The sequence below is a fragment of the Schistosoma haematobium genome, chromosome 3 (assembly GCF_000699445.3).
Source record: "Schistosoma haematobium chromosome 3, whole genome shotgun sequence".
Taxonomy (NCBI): domain Eukaryota; kingdom Metazoa; phylum Platyhelminthes; class Trematoda; order Strigeidida; family Schistosomatidae; genus Schistosoma; species Schistosoma haematobium.
In genome coordinates this window covers 28,931,782-28,951,689 of record NC_067198.1, presented here as the reverse complement: position 1 = coordinate 28,951,689, position 19,908 = coordinate 28,931,782, and the positions used below count along the sequence as shown (strand labels likewise).

General features: G+C 33.0%; 1 protein-coding gene across 3 annotated transcripts in view; it reads right to left on the bottom strand.

Annotated features, from left to right (window-relative positions):
- Positions 1 to 430: 430 nt before the first annotated feature.
- MS3_00005452 (uncharacterized protein) overlaps positions 431 to 19,908 on the bottom strand; it is a 49,250-nt gene continuing 29,772 nt past the window's right edge. For 2 of the 3 annotated variants that reach the window (XM_051213521.1, XM_051213524.1), the window contains 9 exons: positions 14,306 to 14,611; positions 12,361 to 12,425; positions 10,694 to 10,764; positions 8,580 to 8,743; positions 6,656 to 6,902; positions 5,721 to 5,801; positions 4,489 to 4,914; positions 2,952 to 3,020; positions 431 to 1,098 (listed from right to left, as the gene is read on the bottom strand). In XM_051213521.1, coding sequence (XP_051069510.1) covers positions 742 to 1,098; positions 2,952 to 3,020; positions 4,489 to 4,914; positions 5,721 to 5,801; positions 6,656 to 6,902; positions 8,580 to 8,743; positions 10,694 to 10,764; positions 12,361 to 12,425; positions 14,306 to 14,611 — 1,786 coding nt within the window. In that variant the 3' untranslated portion in view covers positions 431 to 741. Of the gene's footprint in view, positions 1,099 to 2,951; positions 3,021 to 4,488; positions 4,915 to 5,720; positions 5,802 to 6,655; positions 6,903 to 8,579; positions 8,744 to 10,125; positions 11,824 to 12,360; positions 12,426 to 14,305; positions 14,872 to 19,908 lie in introns of those variants that run through there. The other variant, XM_051213523.1, reaches the window with a different exon arrangement.

Here is a 19,908-nt window from a genome sequence, read left to right as displayed (position 1 = left end):
TCAACTAAAGTAAAAATCGAAATTGTGCAAGTCAGTCTGATCTGTAAATGAGATATATGTTGAGTAAATTACTAAATTGGTTTCACTTTAGATCACCATTGATATTTGTCTACATAATATTATATTTTTAAGTACTTGATATTTCAAAAAGAGCTAATGAATTATTTTAAGTTACCGGTTTTACGTAATATGAATATTCAAATAAATATATATCTCACCAGAATCCATCATTTATAAAATATTTTGAAAATTACCTATCGGTTTAATAAATATTAGATGAACACAAATTCTTAGTTGTTATTGGGAAACTGTCATTTGTACCATAAAATACAGGGACCTATTATAAATCTTTCGATAAACATTAATCTCTTCAAAGAGAGTTGACATCATCATGCCAATGGAGAAAAGGTTAAACAGCAATTTAATACTATTTATGCAAAACCTTCTTAATATTTATTTTAAAGGTCATAATTAGAAATAATAGTAAAAATGCTGTGTTACTGTTAGAATCAATTTAATAACTCAAACATTGAAGTTTACGCAATTAAAATCTATGCGGGAATCACATAGCAGCAGAAACTTGATTAACGGTCAATGTATAATTACGTAAACTCATAAAACGAAACTACTTAATATTTCATAATAATACGATAACTTTAAAATTCATATTATAATAAATGAAGACTGTACATCTCTTAAATATTATAGAAATAGAAAGAATCGGTAGAAAAAATATTCGAGTTAATCAAATTTAATTGTAGACACTGGTACTACAACTAATATTCGTCCACCATCGGCAATACTGATAACATATGATCCACCAGTTCTTATTGGCATTTTCATACTGATAATTGGGGATAATTTTCCTTGTTCATCATTTCGATTAGTTATCAAGTATAATTCAGATGACTTGAACGATTCAAAGCCACCACCAGTAACACCAAGTGGAACTAATTCTTTTATCCATCGACGTAACAAAGCAGAGATATGTGAAGAATTTGAACTATTTGGATTTCTCATATTTACAGATGATGGGGGTAAAAGTTGAACTGAACGTTCATATTTAGCAGTCCATGGATTTACAACTCGTAGATAACTCTGAAAACAATGTATATTAGAAACAAGTATATTTTAGTGATAAAAAACAGCGGAACTTAAATAGTTACGTAAACTGATGTAGATGACGGAAAATTTTATAACCTGTTACTTAGTTTTTAAATTTATAAATCATTGTGCTTTTAGTCGATAACACTAACTTCTTAAAGATACATCAAGATGATACAGGCAGACCATATTATCAAGTAGAGGAAAAGTAAAGACTATGGTGTTGTTAGACAACCACTAATTAGTAGATTGTAAGTGGTAAAATGTAAATGAGTTGGTTAATCAATCAGAGGACTGAAGTAAACACAATCGTCGAAGTACCATGCAGTGACCTTTACACACTTATAGAAAAAACACGATATATATATATATATTCTGCCACCAAAATGACAAGATTAGGGCTGGAATTTGAAATTGTGAATACATAAGATGCATTATTCAGTAAATTACTATGATAAATTAGGGCACTTCGTATCTGTATAGGCTGCATCACAACATGAAACTGGTGTATTCAGGTTTTATTGAGCTAGTGTTATTTATTTCTGAAATTGTATAATTATGGTTGTTTATTCGTTTGTTTTCTACCGAATTACAGAAAACATCAACGACGGACTTTATATCGAAATGCCTTGACACAAATATTTTGATATGGTGGTGAAAGTTGTCACATCTACCACAGAGGTTCGCTTTTAAGAATATGGATCATGAGCAATTGAAGGAATTTACTAGCGTAATGGTATAGAAAAGAAGTTGGAATGGAACTATATTTAGTATCTAAGTTCTAGTTTAAAGCCCCTTTTTCTAAGGATCAAGGAGTTATATAGGATTCAGATTCAAATAGATCGTTAATTTTTCCCGCTATTGGAAACACAGTTGTTCCATAGACATTCATTCTTTCCAATCAGACGGTAAAGCTTGATATTTCAATTTAAATATAACAGGTGGAGCTGTCTTTGGATTCGTCGGAACATTTTGCTCTATATTCGTAAATACCAATCATATTTTGTTGTCGTGTAGGTGTTTACGAGACGATATAGTTTACCTATCCGTTTACTATATCTACTACCAAAACTATTTCATGTCATTGGCATCATAAAATAACAAATGGTTAGTACGCAAAATTTTCAACCAACGATTTTCTACCTTGATTTTAGTTTAAAATAAATTTCCGGTTATGAATAATAAAAAAAACAACTATACATGAATTTCGATACAGAGGTATTGCGCATGAATAATGAAGCCTCATATTTTAAAGAAATTGTCACACTTTTTTGTCAGATAAAGTGATCTAACTAACGAAACAGTAATCGATCGTCTATAACTAAACCAAATATAGAACTGACAACAACAAATTTGTGGCATGATGTTCAAGGTCCATGTTATTGACTAAAGTATCCATTATCCTAACCGCGCAAAAACATATTGTTGAGTGCGAAAGGATAAGGATTAGTTAATTATTTTCGCGACACGAGTTTGAACTGTGGAAACATTGTTGCTGTGCGATGATCATTTTATCTTCTCAACTAAGCTACTTCGGTCTTATTTTTTCGTGTTTCATCGATGGCATTTATTAAGAAATTCATTGGATGTGAAATCTCGACCCGATTCGGAGATAAATTATTTAGGTGTCAATCCGACGATTTAAACTAAGTTTTTCTTAGTATGACTTGATATTGATACATTTTCTTAAACTACGGAGCTCAATTGTTTGATATCATACACTAACAAGCACGAATGGTCGGTATAAAAAATAAGACAAATGAATATGATAACACTTAACTTATTCTCCAACAAAATCCATTTATAGCATGAATATTTACAAAAATTAAGATAAAATGTTTACTGACCTGATCACCAAAAACCACACGTCCATCAACGGATAGTAATAAACTGGACATGTTGAATGTTGATAAATTCTACAATAAAAAAGTATATGTAATATAAATAGAAAGTATTCAAAGTACGGTATTATTTACAGAGTAAGAGTATATTTTATTAGTCAGTATGATTAACTGTCAAGGCGATTTACAATTGATTGATCACTGTTTGGTGATCAATGTCATCTGTGTCAGGTTGTTCTCAGTGCAGATCGAATCCTATCCACCAAGTTGCAATGTGGATACTAGTCTAGGTGACTCTACATTGCGTGCACTATTTTGAGATAAGATGATGGTTGGAGGTAGTCAACAGGAAACCCTGGACGTAGGTTTTGTGCTACTTGGCACTTGTCAAGCAAGGTGTACCTGTAATCTTGAGGGATGCGATTCGATCTGCACTGGGAAGGAACTAACACACGTGATCTTGATCACCAATCAGTGATCAATCAATTGTAAATAAATCTCAGTCCTACAAGAGGTCAGTCGCGGCCTGGATAGCCCAGTAGTAACGCCTCTAACTGTGAAGCTGAGTGACACGGGATCGAATCCGTCAGGGAGTATCATTTCCCTCAAGATTACAGGTACACCTTGTTGACGAGTGCCAAGTAACACGAAACCTAGGTCCAGGGTTTCGTGTTGACTACCTCCAACCACCATCTTATGTCAAGACGATATTGATCTAATCATGTAAATGTATTTTATTTCTAATTATTGACGTATGCACTAAGAATGCAATTTTATTGAACTGTCACATGGATATCGTCGACAGCTGATGAAATATTTGTAAAATTTATTTTGAAGAGAAAAAGTACAGAGATTCGATTGAGATAAAAGAGTTTGATTGTTTCCAAAGAACAGAAAGGTTTATCAGTGGGTAAATACATGTTAAATGTGAAATATATTTTTCAAATTTTACCGTAAATTGAGCAAACAGGTAGCTCGCCTAGCAAGAAATTGGCTTTTTTCACTCATAAAGTTTAGTTTTAGTAAAAGATTCCGGTAGTACGATATTTGTAGAGCTTCACGATACAATCTTTATATGAAATAAAGTATATATAAAAACTAGGAGTGAAAAATATTATATCGACCTTTTAAAAATTACTCATTATTATTACTGTCCATAACAGTTCGATAACACAGTACAAATTTGTGCACTTAACGTTGTGTCATAATACATTGTATATATGATGAATTGTGATACCACTCGGCAGCTTAAACCCACTTAGAGTTACTTTCAAACACCACAGTTAAAAGTCGTTTTAAAAAAGTAATTTTATGCCTGTACAGCATATTTTAAATATCAAAGCAATTTACTAGAGGTATGATAAGTTATTTACGTTAAACAATCTATAGAACGCACAATATTAATGATTCTTAAACAAAGACTTCCCTTACGAAGCGGTGATTCAGTCAATTGAGCACTAAACTATTAAAAACAGAGTTGAAAAAGTTTAGGGAAACTTGCGTGAAAAGTTTACGTATAGATTAAAAAAAGTCGAAAACTCACAGCTTTGAAAGACCGTATTATACATTTGTGCTGCAAATCCCATATAACCACACTACCGTCCATATCATACGTTACTAGACGATAATTTGCTAAGGTTGACAGTGAATTACAACTTTTCTGTGTTTTATCAGAATATCTATCACTTCGCATAAACAATCGTAGGTTTATTGATCCAAGACGATTGTACGACGACACTTTTTTATTTTGAACTTTCCCCGATGTTGATGATGATGCTGCAAATTGTTGTATTTCTGAAGAAATTCCAAAACCATTGCTAAGTAAACTGAGATCAATTAAACGTATCTCAAGAGATTCTATTTGATTTTTAGCCTTGAGATTTACACCATTATTGGTTGTCGTCGTGTGAAGTAATTCTAAACAACAAACGTATAATGATCCGGATGCATGGCTGACACCAAGAGCAAGCTAAGAGTAACGGAATAAGTGAACAGGTCTAAATTAAAACAAACAAGTAAAAATAAAACTCAAACAACTATTTTATAATATAACGCTAATGAAAGAGCTTAGACAAATTTTTCACATTTTACCAGCTAGCTTGATAAATAACTTCAGTGAACATGAATTACATAGAGTGGAGGCTATAGCATACATTATTTCTATCGATTGTAGTCATGAAACTATTCGATTCAACAACTTTGTTTTGAATAAAGGGAATTAAATCGCTGAAAAATTCCTATTATATTAAAACACAATTAGATGAACGAAGAATATTCTTTCCAATGAATTTCTCATCAGGTTCTACAATTATCATACCCAAATTAATAATCCATAAAATTGGACAGATTTAAGGCAGAGTACATCATTTGGAAATTGTAATATGTGAATTGAGAATTGTTGTTTGTTATATAAAATCAATTCAGATTGTTAATGTTGGGGCTGTTTAATATAAAGTGTTAACTTGAATCAGTTTATAAATGATGTACTCTGCCTTAAATCGTTAAACACTCTGAACAACAACAACAACAACAACTACTACTACTACTCTCTCTCTCTCTATAAATATATATATATATATATATATATATATATATATATATTTGAACAGGTGCAAACAGTGAATTGTAACCAGTCAATTACTCAGTGCAAAAAACAATGTGGAAAATTACAAGAGTACTAATACCTACTAGTTTACAATATCAAATTGATTGGTTTTATAACCATTTCACGTAGAACAATAATAGTAATAATTAAACAACCATATGTAAACTTACACGATTTAAGTTCATACAAAGGACAGGCGTAGTATCAACAGCGCAATGAAACAATGGAGAATTATACTCAGATGAGAAAAACTAAATTAGAAAATATACACAATTAGTGAATAAAATTGAATAGTAAAAACAATAGTGTTACATTTGATTATTATTGTATTATATTATTTCACGATAATCGGTTCCTATGAATAAAACTTTTCCTAAAGGATCCCACTCTAAATGAGGTTGTAAAAATTCGTTGTAAACTACTACTGTAGTGTGGGTTACTTATGTCCACATAAGTAGTATATAACAGTGGTTAGGCATAGGATGTTTTTCAGTAAAAGATCGATAAGGAAAGAACGGGAACGGAACGCAATTAGTATGAAAATGCATGAACAATCAAATCTGAGACAATGAACTGATATTCGCAAAAGGAACAGTTAAGTTTGAGACGATGGATTGACATTTTGCAGTTTAACTATTTATTATATGGTTCTCAGATTTTAGTGAGATGCTCTGTAATTTCGTGTCAAATACATTCGATTGTCCTCACTCATGTTCTTGTTCACTACACCACTATCTCCAGTTAATTTCTAATGGTTTGGATGATTCCGTTGCTGATATTTTGATTAGTCTTAACCGGCAGAGTGCATTACCCTGTGAAGTTTGATCCGATGCAGCCATTATGTCTCAGATTTACATGGAATAGACAGAATACGACTAGAAATGAAGTCTAGGATGGGCCTTTCATGCTATTTGGAGTTCATCAGTAGGATTTACCTGCATCTCAGGTGGACGAGAACTCCAGGATGGAGGTACATCCGGATTACCCTGATTGAAATTCGATTATTCAATGAATGAGCCAGCATTTTTCATACCAAATTCACTGTTTAAATTACACTAAATTGAGTTCATCTAAAAATTTATATTTGTTTTATACTTTGACTTACTTTAATACAACCATCTTCTGATCCACTGATTATAAGCACTGCGATATGATTTAAATTTATATTTGTAAGCAAATCATTGGGATTATCTACTGTGTTTTTATTGAAATATTTCAAATAATCTAATTGACTAATTGCACGAGAATGTGAATGCCATTGGCGAATTAATGAAAATGTCGGTAACAAATTTCCTTTAGTATAAACTACATTGAAATATGCTACAACACCATGACTAGTTCCAATACAAAATCTAGAAAATTTAATGGTAATAATAATATTCGTGATTTATTCAAAACCATATATTTTTAATTATAATAAAGAATTCGTGGCACAAAATATCCAAACTTGGCAGGAAATTCACATTTACAAAACAAAAATGATCTAAATTGTGAACAATCCAAAATGGATGTATGATAGGTTTTTAAACAGTGATTAGTAATGGGATTGATATTCAGCTATAGATCATTTTGATCAGTCTTCCTACTATGATCATCTCTTTTTATTGTCAAACGTATTTGATGCATGAATTCTAAATTATTTTCAGTAATTAAATTAATTTCAGCTTACAAAAATTCTATGAAGGCATGTACGTGAACACAGTTAAAACAGATAATTAATCAAAACAAATTTAAAGCAAGTAATGTACGTAACAAATTGATATAATTCACACTAAATTGTTTGTTTATGTTTGTTATGTCCCGATAAGCATTATGAATGGTAACTCCTAGGATCCATTTATGGACCAATACTATGCGTATATTTTTATCGTATAATTGTTGAATAACTAAACTATTCATATTCATGTCCCTCTTATCATGAGCTTAGTTCTGACCCATAGACTATTATTATACGATTTACTATTCTTGAATTATGCCCTGTCTATTATGCCTCTCATTCAAAGCCACATTTGGCCAAATCTTGTTTTCTATTTTATGGTACGGTGTGGTCTGTCTGGTTGGTATATAAACCCAATATGCTTGAAATAAACGATTCATATTGCAGAGGCTAAGATTGGTGTTCTGGACTTAACTGGATGGGCTCGGCGGAAAGCAGGAGCAATCAGGACTCTAGACTGCTTGCACGTGTTTTATGCGTCATTAGACCGATCGATAATTCACTGCTCTCTAATTGGAGGTATCGTTACGTTATACATTAACAGGGAACACATGCAACGAGTTATAACAATGTCAAATGAAAAGTAGTACAATTTTTATTTTTATCGTATTTCCAGATTTTGACATGTGTAATTTATAACCGTATTTACAATGATAAAAAAGTCTAGACCGCGATATTATTTAAGAAAAAAAAACACAACTGATTTCCTAGTGACATTTACCAGATTTATTACGATTGAAAAAACTTTCTTTCTTAAAGTTTTGAAAATACTTTTTAGTATTTTAAAATTTGGTGAACAATGTAAGAATTAAGATCATTATTGACCATTTAATCATTATCTTTATTAATTCAATTACAAAATACAAATCTTGATTTTAAAAAATCCTACATAATAAAATACATTTTGAATGTTCAAACTGGAAAAAGTAGTCAGTCTGTGACAACGTAGGACCAGGCACATACATACATCGGTCTAAGTTGTCACACCTCATTAGCAGAGCAAGACGAACACCGGAATCATAGAAGCAGTTAACTCAATGGTGTAATATATATAAAGGAAAGATTTTATGTAAGGACATAGTACAAAAAGAAAGATATGAAATAATTTTAATCTCATAGTTTAAGGGAAGACAAATAGTGTATACACCTACGCCATTGTGGTCGATTCTGAGCCATATCACCCACAGTCTTCAACTATTGGTTACGGGAAAAAATAGTAATTGGATGAGAAAAATAAATTTACTATAAGAGATTTTAACGATTAATGAAAATGGAATAAACTTTTAGAATTTTTCATATGATTAATAGTTACCTTGATTCATCAATTATTTTCATTATTGTTATTCCTCCAGGATGTATCTTTGAATGTGAAATAGAAGATGAATTTTGTGTTTCTTTCTTGACCAATAAGTGATCATTATTAACGTTGTTTAGGCATAAAATATCTAACAGTTGTCCAGATTCACAGTTCCAGATCTGTAAAAGAGGTGATATAAATACATATATGAATGCATACACATAATCACTATTTAATATTAACCTCATGCGTTCTGACATTTTTTTGTTGTGCTTCTAAAAGAAGAGCATAAAATAACTTTAAAATTCAGTTTTATCACAAATGGATATAAATAGATAGGTAGACAATATACTTATGACATTGGGTTTAAGATTCTCTTCTACCTATAAGTTTAGGGAATGCAGAATTATTATAGATTTTGTATTCACAAAAGGCTTTTTACAATCTTTATTCTTAATGTAAACAAGATAGTAAATGAATTAGATAAGTCGGACAACTATAACACAACACTAACAATATATTCATCATATGACTAAATAAAGAAGTCAGGAACTCGAGGAAAGCTTGACAAACCTAGAAGTCAAAACTGTGACAAAATAACTCAGTTTTTATAGCAACAACTATGGTTTTGGAACACAAAACGAAAATAGCAAACTAGGTGACGAAGCAACCGATTAGATAATAGCAAAACCAGTGGGATTATATAAGTTGGAGTAATGTTCTCAAGGCCTTCCTTGCAGGTCAGAATTATGATCAGTTGACAAAAATAAAAAAAATAAAAAATGACTTAATGTATCCATAACGCATATCTACATCACTTCTTAATATCCATTAACAAATATATTTTAATATTTTAACCTACTTGAAAAGTCCACGTATTACAATATGTCTATATCCTTTACTATTTAAACATTTTAATTGTAACTGTATCAAACTTTTATTTTTCTGTATTTTTCACCATGGTATTTAGAATGATTAGTTAATTTAATAAATTTAGATGAATAACAAAGTACATAATTTACGTATTATACATTTAGTAACATCTTTTTATCATACATAAAGGGGTTAGAGATACAATCTGGTTTTCTGAACCACTTATTTAATTCAGAGGTAATCCTATAGACGGGATAACGTTCTCACTGACATATTATATTATGAACCATCAGTACATATGAAGTATATACTGGATCAGTCCATTTCAGCAATCATCCATGTGGAACATTAATAGAATGTTACCATGATCAGTAATATTGAGTTCTTGATTTATTCAAAAGAACCAATAGATTAGTTAATGTTGATATTAGCTTTTTACATAGATATGGCGATAAAGTGAATAATTTACTTTCCATAATGTTTAAATAAAGCCGATAACGTTAAGATACGACCAAAAAGTATGCACGATTAGTGAATGAATATGATAGCACTTATTAGATTGTTGGTAGATTATGTAAAAAAATAACTGATAATTTTATTCAACAATGTAAATATTGCAAGGAAATACCAGAGCAAACGTAGTTTAGATGATTTATCATATTATTTCTCCCAGTAAATTATATTTGATCGACCTATGGAATCTTGATCAACAAATAACAAGACATCAAGTTAACAAAGAAGACTACACTACAGATTCTGAATTCGACTTTAGTTCACGCACTGTAATGCTGTATCGGCCAGTTAGCCGCAACGTGGAATATGGTACGTATGTACATCGTTACTAGTTGCCACACATGATTAACACAGAAGGATAAAATTGTGAAGTAGAAACCCAGGGTAGTAGAAGTAATAACAGTATGTGATAATAAGAAAGATTGGGGATCGAAGATATGACGCGAAAAATACAAATTAACGAAATAAAAACAAAAATACTAGGGAATTCAGAAGCTCACAATCTGAGACAAAACAAAGAATGGATGCAACTGGGCTACCGCAAACGGTTTTGAGCCATATCATTCAAAGGCTCTGATCACCAGTTAAGATAATCAAGCAAAATTCAATCAAGTAGTCTACACCTATTAATATGGCTCAGTCCAATTGTCAAAGTTTAGATCAGGAGTTGTAGTATTTGCTAGGAGGATAACATAAGCTATTTGTTCAACCACACAATTAGGAGTACATTTACTGATGCTTACCTCAATGGTCCCATCACTGCATCCAACAACCAAGAGTCCTTGTGGCAAGAAATCCATGCACCAGATGGTAGCTAATAAACATTTTAACATTTTGAAAATCAAATCATAACACATAATATATACGCTTTTCAAATGAAATGAGTGAAGTATACTTTTCCAAGTATTGTTAAGCTGAGGTAATTAATTGAAAATGTAGAAGTTCGTAATCTGGGAAGTAAATATACACATTTCCAATGCTTGCTTATTAAGCGGTTGATCTATAGTATTGTTACACTGTCCTAACTGTAAGCTTGTATCTGACCCCTTAACTCATGACATATCGCCTCTTAACATCCATAAATGATATCAAATTAATCATAAACCTGCAACTCACTTTTAGACCAAAAATGTTCTAGTCATGTATGCGTGCCAAAATTTATCATTCATAGTGAGTTGTAACTTTGTATGATATGTATTATATACAATTTTGTGAGCTTTTAAATTTGAATAACACAGAACAATACTTGGTTGGTCCACCCAGTACATTGGGAGAGGGTAGTATTCTGCGAGGGCAATCGATCACTAAAGACATACAATAGCTGAGCTACTAAACTCAGTGTTATTGGCCATAAGTAAAAAAAATCGTTTCTGAATCCATCTTTTGTTTGTGACCACTGGTTGCGATTGTGACGACGACCAATTGTGTACTTGGGTGATATTGCGTCTTTGTCTGACATTAGCATTCATATTACCAGTGGTTGGGATTTCGCAATACATATCCTAATCGTTTCATTCAATGGAGATTCACATACATACACCGATCGATGTCCCATCATAACCTAGTACCTGATGTCTAAACTCGAGGACTGCCAACCACCATACGTGAGAAAGGCTTCGACCTTATCCATGACCAAATCAAAGCTGTACACAATTCCGTGGATAATAACTGCACCTATCTTCTATAGAAAAACCGGCCATACATTAAAGAGGATGGGGAAGCATTGAAGTTAGAACTTATCAAATGATAGTATCTGTACACACATTCAATTTGTCATTAAAATTTCAAACATTTTTGTATTTGAAATCAACACTGGCTTAATGATATCAATCCAGATTAAACATTAACTGTAGAGTAAATGTTAAACAAAAACCTAGATTTAAAATACATAAAACGGTACTGTGTTTTATAAATGAATCCTTTGTTAAAACACGTAATATAAGAAATAAATATTTTAAAACATAATTCTTTGTGGATTCAATGATCTCATATTTTGTTATCTAACGTAAATCATATATCCAGTGCATAATTTTATTTTATTAACTCAGATTTTTGAACATAGCTTTAAATCACACTGTAAGTTTGAGATCTAACGACACTACCCGGGTTCCCAAAACGAAATACGCGAAGCAAGGTTTGAACTAGCAGACTTATTAGGAAGGTTAATGGCCTAACCATTTACTCATAGCCCCACCAACGCGTAAGCATCAAAACTATAAAGACAACTAACTTTCAATACGGGATTGACGTCAAATATGTGCTTCCTTGACTTTGGTCGCTTTATATGATAATAATCACAACAACGAGGCAGATGTCACATACATACAAACAAATTAGGATCTAATGATGGACATTAACAGATACTAAAAATAAGAACGAAAAACAAGACATATCAATTTGAAGTACTTACAAAATTTTCGGCATGCGACAGATGACGGCAAGTTTTTTCGTCTAGTGTTCGCTTCTTCCGAATACCTAAAAAATCATAAACACAATTTGTATACAGGGATTTCTACCCATAACACAAGAAAATAAGACTAATTACCATTGAAAATACAGATTGTTTCAAATGATCTAGAGTACATTTGATTAGACAAGAACACTAGTAATAACAAGAAAGATATCATTCAGTGTAATAAACAACAGAGGTTGTGCACGTATAATTCAGATAGGAAGAAAGTAGAAAATCTGTTTTTGAATATCCTTAAGATTGTAAGACCAAATACTTAGATGTCTTAATAAATAAATTTAAATTACGAAATACGATTTAAAAGTCTGTATCAAAACTGTTGGTAATTTGGAATATTGTGTGACGTACTGATACATATATTTGGTGCCCTCTTGTACCAATATTTATGTGTTCAAATAAATAATAATAAACTGATTTAAGATCTGACTAAAAAATGGGTTTGGATGGGAGATCCGAAACATAACGCCCAGGCGTTTTAAATGGCTTCAATCAGAAGGGCACGTTCGACGGCAGATGAAATGTGATTGAGGCATTAGAAGTCATTCGGAATCTGTTGGATATTTAAAGTGGACATGTGGAGAAAAACTCTTTAGATTCTTACAAATTGTTCTTGCATATTTGAACTTGATAGCTTCGAGATCAAGTATATTCATTTCACTGATACTGCTAGATTACGCGATTATAAGTTCATTGATCTATTTACGAGTAAAACATACTGTTTAACTCAATTTTAAGGTTAATTGATGGAATGTTATTTTTCCATTGTCATATCATAGACAGTTTTTAAAGTGAAATAATGAATATTTTTCAAAAGTCAAATCTTTTTCATATGAGTTGGGAATTTAGTATAGAAAAATACTAATGAGCTTTTCACTTGTCAGTCAAGAGTAGAAGTAAAAGTAAACATTTAGCAATCAAATTTAAGTGTGAAGAGCTGCTTCAACAAAAGAGATGATATTAGTAGAAATGTATTGAAAAACTGCATTAGCATACCAATAAACACGTTTCTTTAGCTTCGCATCTGTTTGTTATAATAAGATGAATCTAGTTAGATGCCCTGCAAGTAGAGTTGAAAAGAAATGCCCAGACGACACTATAAACAAAGAACTAGAGTTTAGATGGTAGTTGGAGGTAGTCAACAGGAAACCCTGTTGACTACCTCCAACTACCATCTAAATATCAATACATAGTGCCCGCAGTGTCGAGTCACCTAGACTGGTGGCCACATTGCAACATGATCGATAGCATTCGATCTGCACTAATAAGGACTAGACAAGCATGACATTGATCACCACCCAGTGATCAATCAATTGTGAAAGAACTAGAGTTTATGGACAATATGTCGAGTGAAATGAGTTTATGGTGTCGTTTGGGCATTTCTCTTGAGCTCTACTTACTTATACTAAGCTTTCTCTATAGAGCTATCAAGTAAAAACTGACAGTGCTACGTAAAAGTAAACTGAATACTACACTAATTTTAACATTGGAAGTATTATAATAAGTAGTCTGATTAGAGGCATACAGCAGAATTACTACTGTTAATGATTTCCTAAACAGAAAAAGAAAATGGTTGAACAACTAGATAGTGTAAGATCAAAAACTCGTTTTTTTCATATTAATGAAAAAACCGATTAGCATCGAGCAGAAACAATATTATTCGAGACGAAACAATGAAATTCGTTGAATAGAAATGTAGAAGATAATCTTCGAAAAATGAAGATCTAGAGAGACAAAAAGTGAATAGACGTGTACTGCTGAAAATGATTCTCAGCCATGCTACCCAACCTCTCTAATCATCGATTACTTGTAAACTGTAGTCAAATGTTAATAAAAGTCAGTGATTACAGTAAATTCAATTATTTTAGGGATAAACAAAAAACAATACCTTTTTAAATCAAATAAAAGATTTCCTGAGTCAGCACACCACAGTTGGATAACCCTCGAATGATATGATTTAATGCGTATATATGACCGAACAGACGTCACTGCTAGTAGCCCATGAGGACAAACATCCCCATTTTTATCTTTATAATATACTTGACCACATGCTACAGTCCATTCAGGTGACAATAAACAATTATGTTGATCATAGTCTGAATCCATTGAATCTGTTGTTGTCACATTATTTACAAGATCTATAGTCAGTGGTAGAACACGTATTATTGGTTCACGTTTGGTAGAATTTGATGACCTATAAAAATAAAAATAATAATTTTGTAGACCAGACAATATAAACGATAGAGAAGTTAGTGGTGATGACAGAAAAACAGTCAGTTAAGTTTACATTGAATATCCCGTGAAGATAGTTGATATGCGCAATAATAAAACAAAATTTTATTACTAAACTAGAGATAAAAGTTAAGTAAATAAATGATAAGCTACGGGTGGAAGATGAACTGTTTCCAGATTCCTACACATCTTTGTATTAAAATCATAGATAATACTTTAGAATTTAGTGCATTTACGGTGAAACCTAATGTTCTTATAATAATAATTTATATCTTCTGAAAATAATAATTACAGAATTCACGCCAGTTTACAGGCATGTTCAATTTGATATAAATAGTAACATTAAATGTACAGAACAAACATGTGATAGAAGAAAGTCTTAAGTATACTAGTTCAGTAATTGTTTAGGTAGTACATGTAATACAGCAATCCAATGCATCAGCCGGGAATTTTTAATTTTTCTTAAATGGACAGCCTGTTGATTTATGAACGGTGTAATTAGGGTCATTTCGTGTGCTAGATCGAATTAATGATAATTATCTACAACTAGGGAAATTAAAAGAAAAACAGGGAGCACGGAACAACAAAGCAGTAATTACCGAAATATATGAATCAGGTCTACCAAAATGCGTGTGTCATGTGACACAGTGATATACTGTTGATGTTATTCAAATTAGTTAAACTTTCTAGGGACGGGGTTACCATAAAGTGACAGCAAGTAGGTGGTTTTACTTAGGGAATTCAATAATAAAAAATGGCTAAACATTTAAAGTTCCTATAATACTACTTGTGGAATGAGATACACTTACAGGTGCTAGACCATTCAATGCATTTTCAGAGGAGCAGTATGCATCGATGCAGCGAACAAATAATGGGAGTGATTTTATCGTACGGATAGATTGTGGTAGGTTATTCCAGAGTCTAGAAAATTTATAGGTGAAGTAATTCATATAAAGAGATGATTTGGAATGAGTTTGTTTCACTAGTGCCAAGGAATTATGGATGTCATAATGAGAAGTTTCTGCATATTGAATCGCGTGATTGGATGTAAACGATAGTTTATGAAGTAGTTTGAAGAAAAAGATAAGATTTGATTTGAGTCTCCTCCTCCATAAAGGGTTTAGCCCAAGTTTATTACATCTAGAACTATAAGTTAAGGTACAATCAGCCCCAAGAATACGAAGTGTAAATCGTCTCTGTACTGATTCTAGCCTTAATTTATCCTTTATGCGCGCTGTGCTAAGAATAAACGTGCAATATTCTAGAAGAGGTCAAGAACAAACTTTGTACATTAGAATACGTGACTCATTGTTGTAAAGGTTTCGAGTTATGTAACCTATTAGACGTTGAGACTTAGAGGTTTGTTTTAATATCTGTTCTGTAAACGATAAGTCTTGGGAGTATCTAAGTCCGAAGTCTACTACTGTATGTAACCTAGATAACACTTCTCCATTTATGGTAATGTCTAGGTTGAGTGATGTATCTCCGAAGCATATCCATCCACATTTAGCCGTATTAAGCTCCAGTTGCCATTTTAAGCACCACTGTGCTACCTTGTTAAGCTCCATGCTGATGCAATTTTGCATATTTTTCAGGTCATGTGGAGAAAATGAATATACTACTTTAAGATCATCTGTATATAGAAGGGGCTTACTCACACAAAAACTTGCAAATATCATTGATAAACACTAAAGAGAGCAGAGGGCCTAAGACACTACCTTGTATTACACCACTTCTAACAGGGACAGCGTTAGACAATGAAGAGTTAATTTTAACTATTTGATGTCGATTGTTGAGAAAGGAATCAAACCGAGCTAGCAAACGATTTTGAACCCCATAAGATGCGAGTATACCTATAAGAAGTTGGTGGCTAACCATGTCGAAGGCTTTAGAAATGTCCACATATAGCACTAAGACTAGATATCATTGGCTACGTAGAGAATAGACTAAATTAAAGAAGTCAGAATGACATGTCATGCAAGATCGATTTTTAAAAAATCCATGTTGAGTATCGTTGATAAATTTTCCAGCGAGTAACTAGTTGGGAAGTTCATCAATTATAATTTTTTCCATAATTCGAGAGATAATTGGAGTAATATCTATCGGCCGATAATTGTTCATGTCAGTCTTATCTCCAGATTTGTAACGTGGTATGATGTACGCGGTTTTCCGACAGTAAGGGTAAGAACCCGTTTCCATGGAGAGAGTAAACAGCTTTAGAAGAAGAAGTGGAATATCTGGACCACCATATTTGTAGAGAAAGGATGAAATCCCAACTGCTCCATGACCTCTCGAAAGCTTAAGGGTATTTATAACCTTATTAATTTTCATGCATGTGAAGGAGATAGATTTTGTTGAGTTGCTAGTCACGCACATAACTCTTGAAGCAGAGCCACTTGTGATTTCTACACCATTTGCAAAAATACCACTGAAAAGGTCTGCTACAGTTTTAGAGTCATATATAAAAGTTCTATTATGCTGGACGCATGGTATATCGACATTTTGAGTTGCTTTAGCGCGTTTATTGAAAAGGAGTTAAGTTTTGTACCTATGAGCTAGTATTACGTGCTAGCATCTCCTTATTAATGGCTTTTAACCTATGTTTCTCTTTAATTTGATCAAAAATTATTGTTATTTGTGCAACTGCCGTGAAGTCGTTTGACCTAAAATAACGATTCTGTAGACGTCTTAGTTTATTACGATATTTAGCTGGTATATATAATTCGTAGGGTTTACTAAACTTGTACGTTTTAAGAGGTACACAGGAATCTAAACAAGAGTTAACGATCAGATAGAATTCATCGATAGCATCCATGAGACTATTACATGAAAAAGTTATCCCATTCTGAAAGTTTAATCAGTGAATGCGGGAGGTCCCAGCCAGCATGCTTATAGTCTCTATATTGACAGGTTTTTTGGATGGGTCGGTTATAATAGGGATAGATAGGGAGAGCGCAAACTACTATCTTATGGTCACTGCTTACAAATTCATCGTATACTTTTACAGATAGTTGGATAACATCTCTACTAAATATTAGATCGAGTATACTATCGCCTCTAGTTGGGGTACGAACCCACTGTGACCAGCATTGCAGGTTAATGCTTGCCAAGAATTCATCATTACATGACTGACAACTACCGGTACTCCAGTTAATCACGGGATAATTGAAATCCCCAGTGATAACCTTAGCATTAAAGTTTAGAGCAGATGCATGTAGGAATGCATTGATAATAAGATCATTCCCATTACTCGAACTATCAGGAGCTCTGTATATACATCCAAGGAGTAGATTATGATTCAGATTGTTGACTGATATCCAGACTGATTCTGGTAAACTATTCAGGACACTATCTTCAACTTTATTAGTTGTTAGGGTATCCAAAGCATATATGATACAACCACTTCCTCGCTTAGTTATTCTGTGACAGCGATAGAGTCGATAGTTCTGGATATTTAATTCTGAATCAGATACTGCTTGAGAGCACCATGTTTCAGTGATAAGTATGAAAGAAGACTTGGTTAGAAAAGCTAATGTTTTCAAGGCTGAAATTTTGTTCATAAGTGAACGTGCATTGATAAGTAATAAGTTTAAAAAGGGAGTATGGAGTGTAAAAAAAACCGAGAGCTTCTCTATTGATGTTGTGTAGTTTAGATTTGCATGGACTGTGGTTTGTTATGTTTGACTGATCACATGGGCTATCGCTTGAACAAACTGTAGCGCTAGTGGAACCAGGGATTTCTGAAGGCCAAAAAGTCATTATTTTGATAAAGTGGATTAATTTGTTGAACTTGACTAGGCGGACAGTTAAGACAGGCACCTGCTAGTTGGAGTTGGGTTGATGGTGAGTAGCCTAGTAGTCTGTAGTGTCAGTTGTTATGCCAAGCCCATATACCTTATTCGAGCTTTCGGACATCCCATTCTATTCATTTTACTTGAGCCATACATTGACCTTGTTATTTATTCGCTTATCAATCTAGACTGTTTTTATATGAGCGTATATGTGTGTGCCCTTCTTATCCTATTAATCATATGTCTAGCTTTATTTTGTCTGACTATAAATATTGAGTAACGCTTGACTAAAATGGAGTTGGCTTCCCAGCCATCTTCCATACGTGTCAAAATTGCTTTGCTATGGCTCTCGCTCGCTTGCTTGCCTTTCAGCACAACTCTTCTATGCTTGTTTAACGCATCTGTACATTTGGATATATGTGTGTGGTCTCGTAATAAACGTAATCAACACTTCGTATTTGTCTTCTGATTAATAAACCGTTGGGACGTCATATAGAACGGTTATCAAGACGAGCTGTATACGAATTTTATGGATTATATCGAATATAGACCACCACAAGTCCATCTTGCCCAAAGGGAAAGTGTTGAGAAAAGTTACGTCGTACAGGTTTATTATTTAAAACGTTTGAGGGTAACCGAGGGGCACGTTGGTTCACTGCGGTCTGTCTAATATTAGGCCTGCTTACACAATGACTGTAGTGGCCGTCTTGTGAGACATTTGAATCAAGTGTGCCCTTATAAACTCCCCTACGATGCGTAGGGTAAAGCATGGTGTCGGGAAGTACATTCTCATTTTCATTTGGTAGGGCCATCGTAATATTTTTGTTATTGGGTCATGAACCAGAAGGTCCTGTACATATATTCTTCTTACGTGGCATAGACTTTTTAATCTTGAGTGTTTTTAAGAGCTGTCGCATTAGAACTAAGTATTTGCTTATGGGCTTCTAATGGTAAACTGGAAAATATCGGATTAGTGTCGTCATTAGATGCACAATGGTTATCAAATGTCACTATAGGCATAATAAGCAAATTAGCACTCTTCGTTGGTAAATCAGAGTACTGGATAACATGAGATAGGATAGCTGCATCAGTGGATCCAGCAGCTGATGCATCGTCATTTATTATGATCTCAACACCTTTATTTCCGTTCAAGGTACGTTTTTGCGTAAGTCTTTGATTGGTGGTCTTATCTGAGACTACACGAGCGTTTCTAAACTTCGTAAGCGCGCAGATTAGCTGCTCGGATTCTTTTAACTGTTCAGCTAATATATGAGAATCGAATCTGAACAAGACTGGGCACGAGTATTTCTGGTGCTTTTTATTAAGTCGAATGCATTGGCATGGACTGTCTTGAAGGTTAGATGCTTTTAATATCGAATTCCTTACAGTTTTAATGGGGATTTTGTCAGGTATATTATAGACAATCACGTTATTACGAGAGCCTAGGTAGGTTAATTCGCAATATTAT